The sequence below is a fragment of the Falco punctatus genome, assembly GCF_963210335.1.
Source record: "Falco punctatus genome assembly, chromosome: 2".
NCBI lineage: Eukaryota > Metazoa > Chordata > Aves > Falconiformes > Falconidae > Falco > Falco punctatus.
Genome location: NC_137581.1, coordinates 74,035,748 through 74,053,202, shown reverse-complemented (window position 1 = coordinate 74,053,202; position 17,455 = coordinate 74,035,748). Strand labels below are relative to the sequence as shown.

General features: G+C 42.6%; 1 protein-coding gene and 1 long non-coding RNA gene across 4 annotated transcripts in view; one reads left to right on the top strand and one right to left on the bottom strand.

The window, feature by feature from the left end:
- Positions 1 to 205: 205 nt before the first annotated feature.
- LOC308058881 lies at positions 206 to 11,280 on the bottom strand. Of its 2 annotated transcripts, none has more exons than XR_013926020.1 (2): positions 10,370 to 11,280; positions 206 to 9,889 (listed from the first exon to the last, which is right to left on the bottom strand). It is a non-coding gene; the product is annotated as an uncharacterized lncRNA (long non-coding RNA). The 2 variants fall into 2 exon arrangements; XR_013926021.1 differs by having other exon boundaries at positions 10,947 to 11,280.
- Positions 11,281 to 11,338: 58 nt separating this feature from the next.
- The window catches only part of ASMTL (acetylserotonin O-methyltransferase like), a 31,421-nt gene continuing 25,304 nt past the window's right edge, over positions 11,339 to 17,455 (top strand). For both annotated transcript variants that reach the window (XM_080375324.1, XM_080375323.1), the window contains exons 1-4: positions 11,339 to 11,501; positions 12,994 to 13,125; positions 14,863 to 14,910; positions 15,543 to 15,607. In XM_080375324.1, the coding sequence (XP_080231450.1) occupies positions 11,409 to 11,501; positions 12,994 to 13,125; positions 14,863 to 14,910; positions 15,543 to 15,607 (338 nt within the window). In that variant the 5' untranslated portion in view covers positions 11,339 to 11,408. The remainder of the gene's footprint in view (positions 11,502 to 12,993; positions 13,126 to 14,862; positions 14,911 to 15,542; positions 15,608 to 17,455) is intronic.

Genomic DNA, 17,455 nt, shown 5'->3' with positions numbered 1-17,455 from the left:
GTAACTGACACCAAATAGAGTCAAAAGGGCAGAAACCTTGCACTTTGGACATCAACTGTTCTGTTTTGAAAAATACTGATTTCCTCCTTTTGCAAGAGAGAAAAGATGCTCACAACTGACTGAAAATGTTCTTCTCTCCCACCTCACACAGCTCTTCATAGCCCTCCATCCCTCTTCTGACATTGTCGAAAGAGGAACAGGAAGGATACCTCATTCAGGTACCTCTTCATGCCATTTTACTCACTAGCCTCTAGTTAGCTCAGATTAGGCAAAATTCCCATTTGGGTCAGTGGGATTGTTCCCTGAGAAAGGAATATAAAAATGAACCCAAACCCAGCACTCTTCGGAGTGCAATGGTGTATACTGTTAAGTTTTGGAGGTTTATTTTAGAGAGGAGGAGAATAAATTATTTTTAAAAGTGGTCCAACATACTGTTCTTTGACACTGGAAATGTGTCCTTCTGGGGCATGGTAAGGTAGCAAGACTTCTACCCTCCTTGGTCAGTGGGTGTAAGTTGACATACATGTACATATGTATAAATATATACACATAAATATAGATTGCCATTTGAAAGATTTCTGAGTTCATACCTATATTGCCTTTGGTTCAGGAAATACGGGCTCTGGGCAACATGCTTACTTGATGGCCTCTGTTAATTCAATTTTACTGAGAAGACATGAATGTATAGGCTTCTTTTTGGTTTGGGGCTTTTGGTTTTTTTGTGTTTTGTGGGAGTTTTTTAATTATTTTTTAGCAATTTAATCTATAAATGTGCTTGGACTTCCTTGTATATATAATAATAATTAAAAAAACATAAAAAGGACATGATTTAAGATTCCTTTCTTTGTTTGCACCTGCCACATCTGAGAAACTTCCAAGCTTAGAAGACAGCAGGGAAAACAAGTAATGAAATAAAATGAATTAATTTCCCATGGTTATTGTGCTTTTTTATATTTCTGTAATGTTTTAAGTCTCTTATTTTTCCCATACATTCTGAAGATTGATTTTTTTTTGCTTTGCATACCTGTTCATTTTTCCTAGTTTTATATGTATCTTAGAAGCTGGTATTGGCATACCCCCATCGCACAAATTTTAGAAGCAGCAATACTTGAATGGGATGTTGGCTAACTTGGAACCCTTCTCCTTGCCCAATAGGTGCACCAAATACATATTTTTTTAAATTTCAATGCATTTCTGAAGGGGGCTGGCAATGAGGCCCCATGCCACCCCCAGCCAGGACCAGCCAGGGACATCAGGACAGCCCCAGCCCTGGGCATTGGGCACCTCCCTGGGGATGGGTCATGGGCATCACAGGTGGGCCCAGCTTGGCAGAGCCCACGGCAGCAGGGCTGTGGGGAGCTGGAGACCAGCCCTGCCGTGGCACTGCTGGGGCAGGGGCTGGCTAGCTCTGACATGAGGTCTTGGGCTGTGGGCAGGGGAGGGGAGCAGGGACAGTCTTCCTTGATAAACATTCCCCAGATGGACTGTGATCCGTTTGGGGTTCAGTGTCTGTTTGGCTACATCTGTGCTGATACATGAGAGGGAAAGAGATCATCCTGAAGCCACTCAACCATCTTTTGTCATTTTTTCCAGTTCAAAGAGTTTAAAATAACGTAAGGTCTACACTGATACTCATCAGAGTGGTGTCTCCTTAAGGAGATGTTGTTATATATAAGAATATGTCAGTATATAAGGGTATATACTACATATGCAAAGGTGTGCGGGAAAACATGAATGTTTGAGGGTGAAATTCAGCACTGGAAAGTGTGAGGTAATACACATGGGGAAATCCAGTCATAGCTTTGTGTACCAAATGATGTTGCTCAGCAGTGACCACTTTGAATCATAATACATAATGCCATGCATCATCTCGGTATTGTAGAAATCCATGGTTCACCCACACCTTGTTTACTTAGTGCACTTCTGGTCTCTTCATCACAGACAGGACCTACAAGAATTAGAAAAGGTCAAGAGAAGGGCATGTGGGATGAATTTAAAACTTTACAAGTTAAATAGTTTAGGAGTCTTCAGCTGAGGAGAGACAATGTAAGGTAGGTAGGAAAGAGGTCCACAAAACCCTCATTGAAGTGCAGAAGCTGGCTGGGATGAGTTTCACTGCCTTTGCCCGAGCAAGAACTAGGGAATAACATATTAAGAGAATGAAATCCGTGCTTAAAGTGAGGAAAAGTTAGTATCTCTTCTCATAACACATAGTATAACTGGGGAACACCTTGCCAAGGTTGTTGTGGATGTACATATAACGTGGGTCCACAGAGAGACTGGAAAAGCACCTGAAAAAGAAATCTGTTCTAGGTTACTAAATAGGCTATCACGACAGACTCAGGAAAACCCCCAAGATTAAAATGGTCAGAGGTTGGAGGAGGGGAAGTGACACTGCGATGGCCCTGTTCTTCCTTCTCTTGAAATGCCAGTGCTTGAGGCAGAACACCGTAAGGTAGGCAGCCCCTTGGCCCCGCTCTAGTCAGTCTCGCGCCCCTGTTTAAGTCCTGCCAGAGCTGCCTGGAGCATGGCCTCTCCTACCCTGCCCGCTGGGGTGCCGCCAGTGGGGGTTCAGCAGGGAGCTTTGCCTACTGCTCTCTTGGAAGAGCCTATCCCAGAGCCAGGGAGGGGGCTGGGAGCCCCTGTCACTGAGCGCTATTGACAAGTCACAGTATCACAGGATGGCTGAGGTTGGAAGAGACCTCTGGAGGTCACCTTGTCCAGCCACCCCTGATCAAGCAGTTCCTCATGTTCACTAAAGATGAACTTGGGTGTCACCCTTCAACAAACCCCTCCAGCTGCTGGTAACAGCTAACACATTTTGCTTCACAGTATAACATTATTAATTCAATCTCTAACATCTTTTCTCACCTCTGCTCTCATTTTTTCCATCACTCGACTCTCTTGAAAGCTGCTGCTGTTGGAGCTGACTAGCAGCAGACCTCGCTGTCCTCTTGGGGCAGGGCCATTTGCAGTTGCTGGCTTTCTTTCAACTTCTCAGGCAGCAGCCCAGTCTACTCTTAAAAGCTGTCATAGCTACATTAGTGAAGAATATGATTCCCTGGAGTGCATTGTCACAAATACACCAGCAAATACCCTCTAGCACCCCTTTGCTGAAAGAGTACGTAATAAAGTCTTTTTCAATAACCTGACAAGTTCCTCTAGAGAAGCCGATTTAAGATTCTGACAGGATCTTGTCCTGGCAATGCCATGAGGAGAATCTTTATATCGGCAAAATTTTTTAGACGTATCTAAAGCTGCAGTTCTTTTAAGTACCCAAAATGAAAATTCTAATATAAAACAACTCTCACAAGAACAATTAGAATATAAGCCATGGCTATTGTACTTAATAACTAAATCCATCCTGAAAAAAAAAGAGGAACTTGTTATTGGAATTAATCTTGTGCTGTCTTTCCTCATTTACGCTGCAGTTCATAGTATTAAAAGGATTTATTGAGAGCAAAATTTCAATCAGACTATTAGTCTTGATATATTTGGAGTAATTTCATTCTGGATTAAATTTCTGCAAGTAGGTGTTCCCTTGTCAAATCTATAAAACGTAATTATAGAGTGCATAACAAAATAGAACGTAATGCTTGGTTGAGATACTTTTTTTAAAGCTTGGGGGTTTTATTTGACAAAAAAACACTGCCTGCCTAAAGTCTGGACTCCTACTGAAGTCATGATCTTTCACTACTTCATTGTAAGTCTTACAACTTGTAGTATTTTTCCTTAAAAGTCTAAACAGCTGGAATATGTTATCAAATGAGGAGACTCTCAGGCGTCTTTATAAAACAAGAAGTTCAGAGCTGCCAGACAGAATACCTTTCTAGCTTTTAGCATAAATAAATACCTCACCCCCCTGTTTGACTGTCTTGACTCATGACGGTGTCTGCAGTCAGTCTTCTCCTTCTGCAGAAATTTTACGGCACTGGGACACTGAGCTTCTCCTCCTCCAGTTTCTGCGGCACTGCCCACATGACCTGGCTCTGGCATGTCACAGTTACTCACGTGCAGAAATTAAAACGTGCATGTTGTCCTGCTGGGAGCTACCAAGGCTAATAGTCCTTTGAAGCTTTTCCCAGCATGTTCCACACCCTTAACTGGTGTTGTTGGATACAGTGAGGTACCAGAAAAATAGGGAAGCATTTTGTCGACTGCCTTAAATCTGAGGAAAAGTAAAGGTTTGGCTCCTCTACTGTATACCTGAGCAGCCTTGTCAAAGGAGAAAGGACAACAGACTTAAGGGAGATATAAACAGATTCAAGCTAGATATGGGAGAGGGTTTGAAGAAGTAACCTCTGTGGCAGCTGTGGGGAGAAATACAGTGCAAGTTTCAGAAAAGATCCAGAAAGTTAATCTCTGCAGGAGGCCATCTGTGTTTAAGAGAATGTCTGTAAATAGTTTTCTTCATAAACAGACAGTTTCATTTTAGAAACATGGAGCCCTCTCAGCATGAAAGCTGGAAGCAGTCGCAAATCTGCAGATCTCTGCTGTAAGGAAAGGAATGTGATTAACAGACAAGTAAACCGCTACCTAGATACAGAGCAAACATCTCACAGAGGGACTCAGATCTCTGGAAATGGGGGCTCACCAGGCACAAAAGCTGCAACTTATCTGATCAAAAGTAGATCGCAAGTGTTGCTTTTATTGCTTGGCAGCATTCATGTTAAATGCCTTCACTGTTCCCAAACCCTATGTGATAGCTGCTTTGTCTATCGGTTGCATTCAGACATCCAGATGTTTGTAGACTTCCATGTTACTACGGACCCACACTACAAAAGCAATGCTGGTATCACAGGACTGTTACCACCTTCTTCTTAACAACTCTCATTAGATTTTGCCATCTTCATGCTTGTAACAGCAGTTCGTTCATCTGATGTAGGCTCATGACCTAGGAAACAATATCCCTGGGGACCTCAGCAAACATTTAAATAAGCTGCAGGTCTTTCTCACCTCCCCAAACCCATATGACTCCAGAAAATAAAGGAAAATATTTAAGTTGAATGACTGGAAGCCTCTTCCCATCATTTTCCTCTACGAAGAATCTCTCCACATTCCCAATTAGAAACTCTTTATGGAGGTGCAATGGCTTTTTCTCCTTCAAAAAGTTTCAGCACTCCAACACTGATGGTTCATTTTCCCTGGTTCCTCATTATTGTCCATAGGCTGACGTTTTTCTTTTCCCTATTTCACCTTGAAATCCATAGTATATGTAGAATTCATCAGTATCTCACCCCATTCTGATGACTAATGCAAACTACTCTGTATAGTCTCACCTAAAATATGCATATATTACAGCTTTTTTAACGAGGTAACTATTCCCACCTATTTCTGGTAAAAAGAAACCTTTAAAGGAGTACAAAAATAAGATAAAATACAACTGATAGATTTTCTTCAATTGATAAATCTGATCAGATTGAGAAGATAGAAGGCAAAAATAAAACCTTTAATCTGACAGTATTTCAGTTTTTATTTCGTATTCAGCAAAAGTTTTTTAGGTCACAGAGTGGAATTATTCCTGTTCTTACAACCATGCAGACTTACTGGATAGGCCTCAAGCTCTGTTACAAACATATGCTGTCACCTATTAACGTGCTTATGAAGTCTCTTTATAGCCTTAATCTCTATGCAACTCTTTCCAAATATTGCTAGGCCTATTGACATTAATATTGGCTCTGATTGCCCCACATGTACACACACGCATGCATATCCTGTTACACTAAGTAATCCTTATACTTAAAATCAGTACTTCGAGTGCTTGTGGTGAGTGTGGTCTTTAGTCCTTAAAAGTTGCAGCTCTCTACAGTTATTTGAGTCAGCGAGCGTTCAAGTAGAAAAATTATGGGATGCACTGCCCTCTTGTGGAGATTTCGATAATGAACATATTCTTAACAGCTCCACAAACGTTCTTGACCTTGGAGCATCGAGAGTCATTTTCTGGAAGAACTGGGATTCCAGCTGAGCCAATAAACCTTCCTTTCTCTGCATCTTATCTTCATTTTCCCTAATTTTATACCGTTGTCTTTGCAGTAATCATTATACTGTATCAGTAGAAGGAAGACTTGTTTTTCATATTTAGGCAAGTATGTATTTGTATCTTACACCATGTATGTGTACATGTGTTTTATATGAATATGCACACATATATAGCATATGCATGTTGTGTATGTAAGATATACATTATGTACACACACACATTTTCTGAAAATATTTTATGAACTTGCTCATGTGTTTTTCAAATACAAACAGTTCAGAAACAGTAGTCTTTATAGTCTGATACACTATTTTTCTCTAGAGGTTATGTAGGTGTTAGCAGGAGTGAGACAGGGGCAATGCTGACATGAGAGGTGGAACTACCCATGCAGCACAAACCAGCCGTGTGACTTCCAGAGAGGCTTGGAGACTTGATATAATCCACTGCCCCTCAAACACGCAGATAACTAGGGGTGTTGTCAGCAGACACTTAGCCTCTTGTCCCAGCGATTACAAGGTTGTTAGGCATTGCCCTGTCTTCTCCTCTGAGGATGGTCGTTGGCCTCAAGCTAACAGCACAGAGAAAGCGAACTGCAGAGCAGAAGTTGCTTTCAGTAACAGACACTGGGCTGTGGCAACAGCTGGGAAAGACATCGCTGGAAGCGTATGTTACTGTGATGCTGCTTCTGCATCATGTAAATTGGGTTGTGCTCGGAGCACACCACTTCATCCAGGAAAAGGCTATAGCACACATTTGATATCAGGTGGAAACTAGCAGGAAGGAAGCGTTCTTTTCTTTCCTCTGCCCTGTGCTGCTGCTGTGGACCTGGCAGCTCATCCTCTCAGACAACACAGGGACAAAACCTGGCACTCCATGCTCCTCTCACTAGGATTTAGTTCTCTTCACAGTGAGATCTTTTTTCAAGACTCTATGCTTCTCCATTTTGCAATACCTTCTGTGTGGCAGAGGCCAAAAGCAAAGCAGCTAGTCTGAACCCCTGACATCCTTTCTTTAATTGCTCTTGGAGGGAAGCTCTTTACACTATTTAAATATGCTGGCCAGAGATGCTTCACTGGGGCTTGGATAACGATCTCTGTTTTGCTAAAAGATGCTTTGTGAATGGCCACATTCTCCTCCTGGGCATTGCTACACCCCTGTTGGCTGTAGCTGCTGCTTCTTGTCCCATGAGATAGACATGGAGCTTCCTGAGAGACGGGCTGGCATTCCTCTGGTACTAGTTATACTGCACTCCCTCAGCAGTTGTGATGTTTCCTCCCAAGCAAGGCATAATGTCATTTGATAGCTGTGTGGGATAAACATATGCAAAAACATTTACAGGGATATTACACACCATACAGCTCATGTATTTAACTTAAAATCTTATTTATACTGACTTCCTGTGGTTTCCCCAAAATACTTCTGTAGGCTTGTAATACCACTCTACTTCAAATAGAAAGGAAATTCTGGGATGTGATCATGTAGACACACTGAGCTATTGCAGGCCTTCCAAGCTGGATAGAAGAGGAGGAGGGAGCATTTAGACCAGAGCTGAAGAAAACTGAATTGGTAAGGGTTCTTAAAAATGCATTATAGAACACAGAGCTAAACAATCAGAGGGGTGAAAGAAAACTAGGGTACCTGCTCTGAAAGCACTCCTCGAGTCTGTAAAAGTGGCTCTTGAAAGTCTTATGAGTTTCCAGTAAAACTTCAGCAGTACTCTGCAGGAAGCAATGACAAAATAATTTGAGGGTAAACAAGTACTTCTGTTTTATACACCTTGCAAGGATCTGAATTTACTAAAAAAATGTAGAATATCTCTTCATAACCCACAAATACAGAGAAACATGCAAAACAATCTTAAAAGATCAAGGAGATAGAGTGTAACATGAAGCAGGTAATTCTTTGCTCAGCAGACTGATAGCTAAATACCAGTTGTACATAGGAAGATAAAAATAAAACATAGCACAGGTGATGTTAAATGACACAATGACGTTTTTAAAGAGAGGAGAGCTCTTGATGATTAGCTGGTGAAATAGAATCCATCTGTAAACCACTAATATTCTTTTCCCTATAGTAAAAGAAACAAGAGATATTAATTACTACATGAACTGTGCAGACACATTGAACAATGGCAAGGATTTCAATGGCAGAAAAAGGCTCCTTGAAAAATGTTAAGTCTGAGCTCTTGGAGTTAATGTGGTTATCCTAGAAAAGCCCAGCTGCCTTGTGAAAGGTTAAACGTTCATCCTTTTCATAGCAGCATCCCTAGGATTCACTCCTCATAATGGAAACGCATTGCTCCTCAAACAAGCTGATCTTGTACTTGCACAGGTGAGTGCAAATAATACATCCAAGCTGAAACATGTACACTCATTGTGATATGCCTAAAAGTAGGTACAAGAATTTGATTAATCACAGGGTTCTTTACATGTTTGAAGGTATTACTGTGATGGCCATAGCGTAAATGCATAGTCAAAAAAGCAGAGAAGTCCAGAAAAAAGTATTGAGGAAAAATCTCTGCAGTTCAGAGATCTAACTGCTATTTTGCTTTTGTCCAAAACACCTCAGATATTTGAAAATGTCAACAGTTTCATAACTAACCTTGGACAAGCTAATCTTTGACTAGCACAGCCAGCCCAGACAGACACTTTTCTGATAACTGCTGGTGTCATTGATCTTCACCTCGGTCAGCTCGGTGCAGCCTCACACTTGTTCTGCCTGACTCCTGCAAGGCTGCTGTGGAGCAGTTAATAATGATTACTTGTCCAGCCTCTTCCAACTGTGGTAGCTTATGTGATGTGGTTTAGCTTTTCTCACAGGGTTCTTTAGTTTGACATTTTAGACCAGCACGGATAAGATAAATGTAAACGAAAGCAAGTATTTCAACAGCTTCATGGTTTTGTCTTTTAAATAAACTAAATCACTCTTGTCACCTTAGTTTATCAGAATAGCAAACTTAGTAATTACCACTCCTTAAAAAATAATAATCAAAAAGCCACATCACATTTTCTTCACATAAAAATATCCTTTTGTGATCTCCATTTTTGGACATTGTCTGAATTTTCATTGAAAAGAATCTATAGAGTTTCTATATATTTCTTTACTTATTTATTGTACCTTCAAAAAGTCTGTTGCACAAAGCAGAGGAGGACTATACAAGCAGTATTCAAAGGAGGCAAGTCATGCTTGTCTTACTCTTAATGGGATGCTGCATGTAAGAAAAATGAGTTATGTTGCACACATCTCTAGAGGATCTACAGATAACTAGAGACAGATCCGTGTTCCTTTATTGCCTATCAAAACAAGCTGGCAGGAACAGAAGGTGTTCTGCCTCATCAAGCCTGTTCTTATATGTACAGATGCATTGGGTTGGAGTCAACTTCATTGCTTTGTTTCTGTGCCAGTGGAACTATACTGTAAGACTGAATAAAATGAGAAAAAAGAAGAAAATTAGGCCCATTGGTTTGAGATGGAAGACTTTGCATTACCATCTTACTCCTCTGGAGTGTCTGAAACTAGTTTATCGGGCTTGCTTCTATCCCAGACAAAGCAAGGCATAGTATAGAAAGATTACTCTTAATCAGAAGATTAAGAAGCATCCATACAATTGCAATTTCCTTTTCTTTGGTTAGTATTGCAGTCACATCGATGATGTACACATATTAGGATTTACAATTATGCTAAATTTGCAGGCATCAGAGGTAGAGATGTAATATTTTTCCAAGTGGAGTAATTCCACACCTTTGTCCTATGTGTGCCAGGAAACATAGGCTGCTCTTTCTTGATGAGATCCTTGTCCTTTTATTCAGTTGAAAATTGTATTAGTACCGTATGAAAGATGCTCTGGTTTCCATCTCTGTAGTATCTTTCAAACCTCCTTGTTTGCCAGTAGAAGTGCCACAGCTCACAGCCCTGAAAAAAAGAGCAGTGAGTTTGTTCTGACAAGCTCTGTGACAAGCACAATTCTTCTCTTGGTTTTACACAGCCTCTTCTTTCCTAGTAGGCTCTCCAGCTATCTCAGAACTGTTTTCAGTGTTACGGATTTACAGAGGACAGCTGTCTACATTCACAGTTGTATTTAATCTAAGCATTCTAGTTCCATTTTCAATTCAGTATAATTTCTCTAGGTTCTTAGTATTTTTTAACTATTTGGGCAAAAATGAGCCTAAAGATAAATTTTCAGTTCTGCTCGCAACCTGCTGCCACACATAAAAAAATCTGATTTAAAAATATTAATGTGGATACTTTGGATGATGTATAACCAGTGAGGTTATGGTAACAAAAGGCTGATCTCCATGCACCATGACAGGAGCAGGAGGTTCAGCCCAAGCAGCCCCGCAGGGGCAACAGAGCCCCCTACCCCAGCCCCTCCCGGTGCCACAGGAGCCTCACCTAAGGTCTGCTACCGGAGGGGTCAACACTGCGTGTGTACCTATGGATGGATGGGTGGGTGGATGGATGGATGGATGGGTGGGTGGATGGATGGATGGATGTGTGTGTATTTCCCACTGACAGATTGTCACCCCAACCAGCCAGCAAGGGCAAAGGGAAGAGACCTTTGCTGCTGCTGTTTGTGTGAGCGCTGAGCGTGCCTGCCCGCATTGCTCTGTGCGGCTTGCCGTGCATCAACGTATATGCATGCGGCTGCCTTGCTCCCTTGGGCTGCCAGGTTCGGCAGCCCCTGACACCATCCATGAGACATATGGTCCTGGAGATGGATGACAAGAGACTCAGTTATTCAATGCATAGTACAATTTCAATGAATGAGTGATGTTTTTAATGGTAGAGTACATATTTTACTTTCTTACTAGCCAACTGAGAAAACACACGGCATCGTGCTATTTTCAAGTCATTGGGAATAAATCTTGAGGTTTTACACTGAACTTTTTCTGTTGGCTTAAAAGGCTAAATGGGGTACAGCTAGGATTTTCAAATGAAGGTAATAAAAATCAGATTATGTTAATAGTACCTCTGACGGAAAAAAAGGCACGATATCGCGCAACACTTCATTCAGCAATCCCGCGAGCGGGGCAGGCGGGTGCTACCCACGGCTCCCAGGGCTGACCCGCCCGGGCCGCCTCGCTGCCTTCGTCGCGGCCGGCCGCAGGTACCGCACAGCCCGGTAACCACCGCGGGGACCGCAGCTCCGAGCCGAGCCGAGCCACCCCACCCGCACGGCCGGCCGCGCCACCCTCCCGCCCGCCGGGCCCGCGGCCGCCGAGGCAGAGCCCCGGGGGCGGACGGACCGGCCGGCCCAACCCCGCTCTCCCCGCGGGGCCTGCGCAGCTCCCGGGGTGGGCCCGGGGTGGGCCCGCCCCGGCCCCGCCCCGGCCCCGCCCCGGCCCCGCCCCGCTGCCGTATAAGGCTGCCGCCGCCATTACCGGGCCTTGGTGTGCGCGGAGTGGGGTGGGGGGAGGCGGCGGCTGCCACCATGGTGTTGAACCCGGTGCTGGGGAAGCTGGTCAGCAAGCGGGTGGTGCTGGCCAGCGCCTCGCCGCGCCGGCAGGAGATCCTCACCAACGTGGTGAGTGCGGGCCGGCCGCCTCGCCGGGGCGGGCGGTGCTGCCCTCGGGCCCCCGCCGGGCCGGGCCTGCGGGGCACGCCGCCTGGCGGCCCCGGGACTGCGGGCACCAGCCCCGGCCGTGCCTCCCGCCGCGGCGGGGCTTGTTATGCTTGAGGCGATGGCGGCGGCGCGGCAGGGCTTCCCCACGGCCCTGCCCGCCTGGGCAGCGGCGTTCGGGGCCGCCGAGCGGCGGGGGCGGCGCTGCCCCCCGAGCTGCGCCCCGGCTCACGCCTCGGGGTTTCGGGCCCAGTTCTCGGTCCGGTGCCCTCCGTGAGCCAGTGCGTGTGCGCCGGCTCTGTGTGCGGTCAGGTTAGCGTGAGAGCGGCCCGAAGTGCTCTGCTGAGGGGCGGTGGTGTAAGCAAGCAAGTGAAAGACTTGGTTAGGCTGGAAAGTGCTGGCATAATTACTTCTGGCATGTAATAGAGAAGTTTGAAAGCCCTTACAATAGGCTGAAGTAATTAAAAATGTATTTCTGTTGCCTTTACTACTGATACTTACTACTGAAACCTCTGAAAATTTGGCTTGGGCTTCTGGAACTTAAGAAAACTTCCCGGGATCGGTATTATAAACAGGGGGGGAGGGAATGAAGCGGCTGTCCCCTTTCTGTAGGGCGCCTGGGGGGGGCAAGGGCGGCTGTAGCCCGTCACTCCCACCGCCCAGCCCTGGGAGCAACATGCCAATCTCACTGGGCTGGCAGCAGCAAGGCTGCTGAATGGCACTCCAGTATTATAATGCATCTAATTTGGGTTGCTTAGTATTATTCTTCATGGGAGAAGCTGAACTTAAGTGGGAAGAAGTATATTCCTTTCAAAATACTGGTATGTGGAGAAGAACCAATGTTCAAGCATGCACTAAGTTACTAGAAACATGGTGTTCCCACTGGGTGTAGTGAAGTTACGGGTATAACCTGGAGTCAAGAGGCAGGAAGAATAGGGGTTTTCTTGACAAAACTGTACAGGAACTGGCTTTTCTTGTGTGCTATTTATCACATGTATAATGACAAAGTGTGGGTAGTAAAGCTCCTGTAAGAATGTGTGGAAGAATCTGTGGTACTAGTGTGCAAGTAAAGTGCTGTGGATGGATTCAATAATAAAAAAAAAATCCAGTAGGGAATAGTCTGTTTATGAAGTGCGTTAATTTCATACTGTTAGATTCTTATAGAAGAATGGTGAAATTACTAATGCGATTAGGTTCTAATAAATAAGGGTAAAATCAAGGAAGCACACCAGTTTAAAAGTTATTTCTGACTGGGGTTTTTGTTTTGAACTGCTTGCAAATGATAGGTATGCACCAAACACTGTAATAGAAGCACTGTTGTTTTCCCCTATGTGTTTGGGGGGAGGGGTATAGAAGTGGAAAGAGCAAAAATCGTATTTGTCATTTCCTTGATATGTCTTGGGAGCCACCTTTAATAATGAGATCAGATTGGCTGCATTGTTTTCCTTTCTTACAGGGCTTGCGGTTTGAGGTGGTTCCATCCTGGTTTAAGGAGACACTTGAAAAGTCATCTTTTGCAGCCCCTTATGAGTATGCTGTGGAAACAGCAAAACAGAAAGCTCTTGAAGTAGCAAACAGAATGCATGTAGTAAGTTACCAGCTATTTCAGCAATGTGTCGTGTGAGTTACTGTGACTTAATTTGCATGTACTTCTTAGGTGGTCTCTGAGTGCATTTTCCCACTGAAGGCAAATGGATGTTTTTCTGCCATGTGTGAAAGAGCTTCCCAAAATTAACTCACCTAATCAAAAGAAGTTCATGTGCCTGCAGTTCAGGTTTTCCACAAATAGAAGTGCCCTGCATCTCTTGACAGAAGAATACCTGCTCTCACTTGGGATATATACTTGGTAGCTCCTTTTAGCAGTCGAGTGTGTGGCTGAACAGCTCTTTATTCCAGGTATTTGTTGGCTGTGGAGAGAGACTGTATGGAAGAACACATGATGTGCATCCAGTATTTTGCTATAGCTTTCACTGAACAGTTGTGACAAGAGAATAGTTCAGAATTTGTGAGTATAGGGGTGCAGGAGGAAAGGACAAAGAAGACAAAGTCTGTTTTAAAGCATTCTGGACAAAGAAACAGGCAATTTCATTTGAAGAAGGGAGAAGGTGATGTCAAGGCATCTGTTTTGTATCCCAGATATTATCAAAATCAGTGATACAACTTACACTCTGTGGCATATTTGACTTCTGCCTTTGGCTGCGATCACTGTGTTTGAGCATGTAAGGCTGTTCTCTACCAGAATCTATTTCGATGTCTAGCTGATTAGATCCCACAAAATGTACCATAATAATTCCTTAATAATATAGCTCTGAAAGAGAGGAGTGTGTTTGTTGAATCTGTACTGCTGACAAAAGGAATGTTGAACACTAAACGAGCAATGTTGCCAGATGTCACTGTTCTTCAAAGCAAATATTGCATGATCTCCAATGTAAATCGTTATCCAGGTTTCTGTCATCTTCTTTTCAGAGAGTGGTAGAACATTGGGAGAGTGGATTTTAAACGCAGCCTTGCTAACTGACTTAGATTAGGCTTTCCTTCCAAAACACTATACTGGCAATAATGCTACTTATGTGGATTTCAAAATGCTTCTTCATACAGGAATTTTTTTAATGATGTCTGGCATTAGTTTTACTATTTAAAGCACATCAGCAGCCTTTCTACAGAAGAATCACCTCCCTACAAACTTTTTATTATAATGATCACAGTTACAGACAAGTTTCCAGCCTTGCTGTGTTAAATAATAACTTATGTACCTTACAACATGCAAGTAAATCAAAACTCAGCTGTGAAGACAGATACTTAGTTTAAAGCTAAGAAAAGGCTACAAGGAATCTTTATATACCCATACTTCTCAATCCCCCAAAATGGGCTGTATGTGTTCCCTTTTGAGAGAGATAAGCAAAGTATAGGTAAAGAAAGGTGTGTGTTTTCAGCAAAACTTGGCTTGAAAAAATGATCCTAGAGGGCTGTGTTCCCTGGCTTTCATACACTGGGTGCTTCCTTTAAAGGAATTTTGTCTGCCACCTTGAAGACCGCGTTTACTTTTGAGAAATCAGTTCTTTCCTGGATGTATTTGTTAATCAGAAACATGGGAAAATTGTGACCTGAGAATGGTCTGCCCAGGCTTCCTGTTTTCTTTTTATGAGGATATAAATAATTACTATTTTGTACCCAGTGCAAAAGGAGCAGCACTGCCTTGTTTTCAGGTCCGTGTAGAAACCTGGCTGTAAACCAGTGAACTTACATTTTCTTACTTTAAGTTTTAAAAGGTTTTGTTCTTTCTACCTCTTTTGAGAAATACCTTTTTTTTGTTATGCCTTTACAGAAACACCTGCGAACACCTGATGTTGTCATAGGAGCAGACACTATTGTGGTAAGAAGGCTTCTCTGGTTTAGCATTGTTTTAGTTTATGGCAAGTGTAGAAAATACTTGAATCTTTAGGTTAAAGTTACAGTTTGAAAGCTGTCTTCACTGAGAAGTTATATCTGCAATATGATGTGCCTTTTGGGATTTATAGGTGTGGGTTGTAGGGGTTTTTTCCCCAACAAGGCAATTTTTGGTATCTTGAGTGCTAGAAGCCTTGCTGGTTTTGTGGAGATGCTAGTATTGAGTAAGTATTGCTTTGGATTCTCTAGTATGTAATGGAAATGCTGTTCTCGGGCAACTGTTGATTGGCAGGAACTCCATATCATGTGAACCACTCAATGTTGTGCCTTGTAGTCGGCGTAACTTTATACCTGTCGCCTCCGCAGAGACAGTGAACAGTTAAGGACAGAAGCAGAATTACACTTTTGTTTGAGAGTTGCAGCCACTGGAGGGTGGAGTGTTGCACTTGCGTGCTTTACACAAAATTACCTGTTCTACTAAAGTATCTGTGCTTCTTGTTCTACTCTGTAGACTCATGTTTGAAGCCCTGGCTGAAATCATGGGTTAAATGTCATGTCTGACCTCTGTTTCTGAAAAGTAACAGAAAGCAGCACACTCACTCTGTCTTTCTGCTTTAGACTGTGGATGAGCAGATCCTAGAGAAACCAGTTGATAAGCAAGATGCATATAGGATGCTGTCAAGGTCTGTATTTTTAAGTAAGATTCCAAATGTGTGTATTAAGCTGTTTTAAAAGGAGCCTAAAAACCAGATTCCTTTACATGTTGTGTCCACAGAGTTCTTCATACTTTTTCAATCCATTTTAAATAGTGTAAGCTAGTTCTGCCACTGAAGGAGTTAAACCTGCTTTTATGTTACCCACAGCTGCTTGCTCCTGCCCAGTCACCTTAGGAAGCTGATGAGGGACATAACGGACCATTTTGTTTTCACTTGGATTAGTTTTCAGAGTAATTTATCACAAGGCTGTATGTATGCTTCAGTGGGTACAGGATGGGGAGATACGGAGAGAAACCGTGATAGGAAAGAGGACAGAACCATCATAGAAGTGGTTTGAGGCTTGACATTTAATTGAAGAATATTGCATTTGCAAGAAAGTACACTGTGATATGTGTCCATGGACAATTGCTTTAAATTCCATAGTTTAACTGAGGAGGAAAAATCTACTTCCATCAGTGTTCTCCATGGATGGTAGGCTGGTGTTTTTTGAGGCATCTGGGTTTTTCCTAAAGGATAATTTTTCCTACAGTGTTATCTTGTGGCAATTTTTTTTTTAAGAAACACCAACTAAATAACTCTAGTCACCTCCTTTCTGAAGAATGAGCTGTGGTGAATCCTGTAGTCGCCCTTCTGTTTTATGGGCGGAATACAGAAAAGGTGCACTGCTTGTTTCACCAGTTTGTTGTAACTCAGGCATCTCCTAAAGAGAGAATACAAGTGGCTTGGTAGTTTTTGGAGTTTTGCTCTGTAAGTCTATTTTAGATAATTTAATTTTTTTAATTTATGACTTAGGCTGAATTTTTGATCCTTTGTGGCATGTTACTAACTTAAAATTAGTAGTCTTAAAAAATAAAAAGAAAAAAAGAATTGATAGCTGCCTATGTTAGTAGGAGATTCCCAAAGAAGTGAGCCTGGCAAGAGCTTTCTCATAACTGTTTACTTGAAATCATGCCAAGTTCAGGTAGTTCAAAAATAGTCCTATAAAAAAAGCTTAGTCTACTTCTCACACATGCAAATGTTTTGGGGTTTGTTTTTTGTTTAAGTTCAGTCTCTTAGTCATAGATATGAGATGCACTAAAAATTTAGTTTTAAGACTCCTCTTAATTTTGCTCTATATGAGCAGGAAAGAAATGCAGACAAGATATTTATTTGCCTATGTATCCAAGGTGTCAGATTAAAATTTTCATTCACTGTTTCATCTTACAATTAATTATGTGGAATCTTGTGGGGGATAGTAAGAGTGTGAGATGCTTCTGATCACATCAAATAATAGCCTGGCTAATCTTAAGGAGTCTAGTCCTTAATTAGTCTCTTCATACGTTCAAGTTTTCATATTATTTATTGCACTTTGTCATATACACGTTGAATTACTAACTTTAAAGCCCTCAAATTTAATCGGCCACAGTGTGGCGGTCTGGAGCCAGTAGACGAGGGAGCACATGGGTCTGGGGTAAGAGGATTAGAGGCGCTCTTCCTCTGTTCTGCATCTGTTACCTTACCCTGGCTTGCCGTGGGATCCCTGGGGGCCAGTCTGGATGAAATGAGTATGTAACCTTTAGCTGCCTATGACTCGTTTAGTTAACTCGTTAAGTTGCATCACTGAGCTATTTATTGCCAGCTTTCAGTGAAGATGCCTGTAATGGTAGCGTTTATGCCATTTGTTTTTTCCTTATGCATTTGAAACAGTCACTTCTCCCTATGTACAGTAAAGAAGCTGATACCATGGACTGCTTTTTCAGATTGTGGACACTGGTACAAATGGGACTTTTGGAGACTTGATTGAATTTCTTGATAATGTTTGTTTGTTTTGCCAAT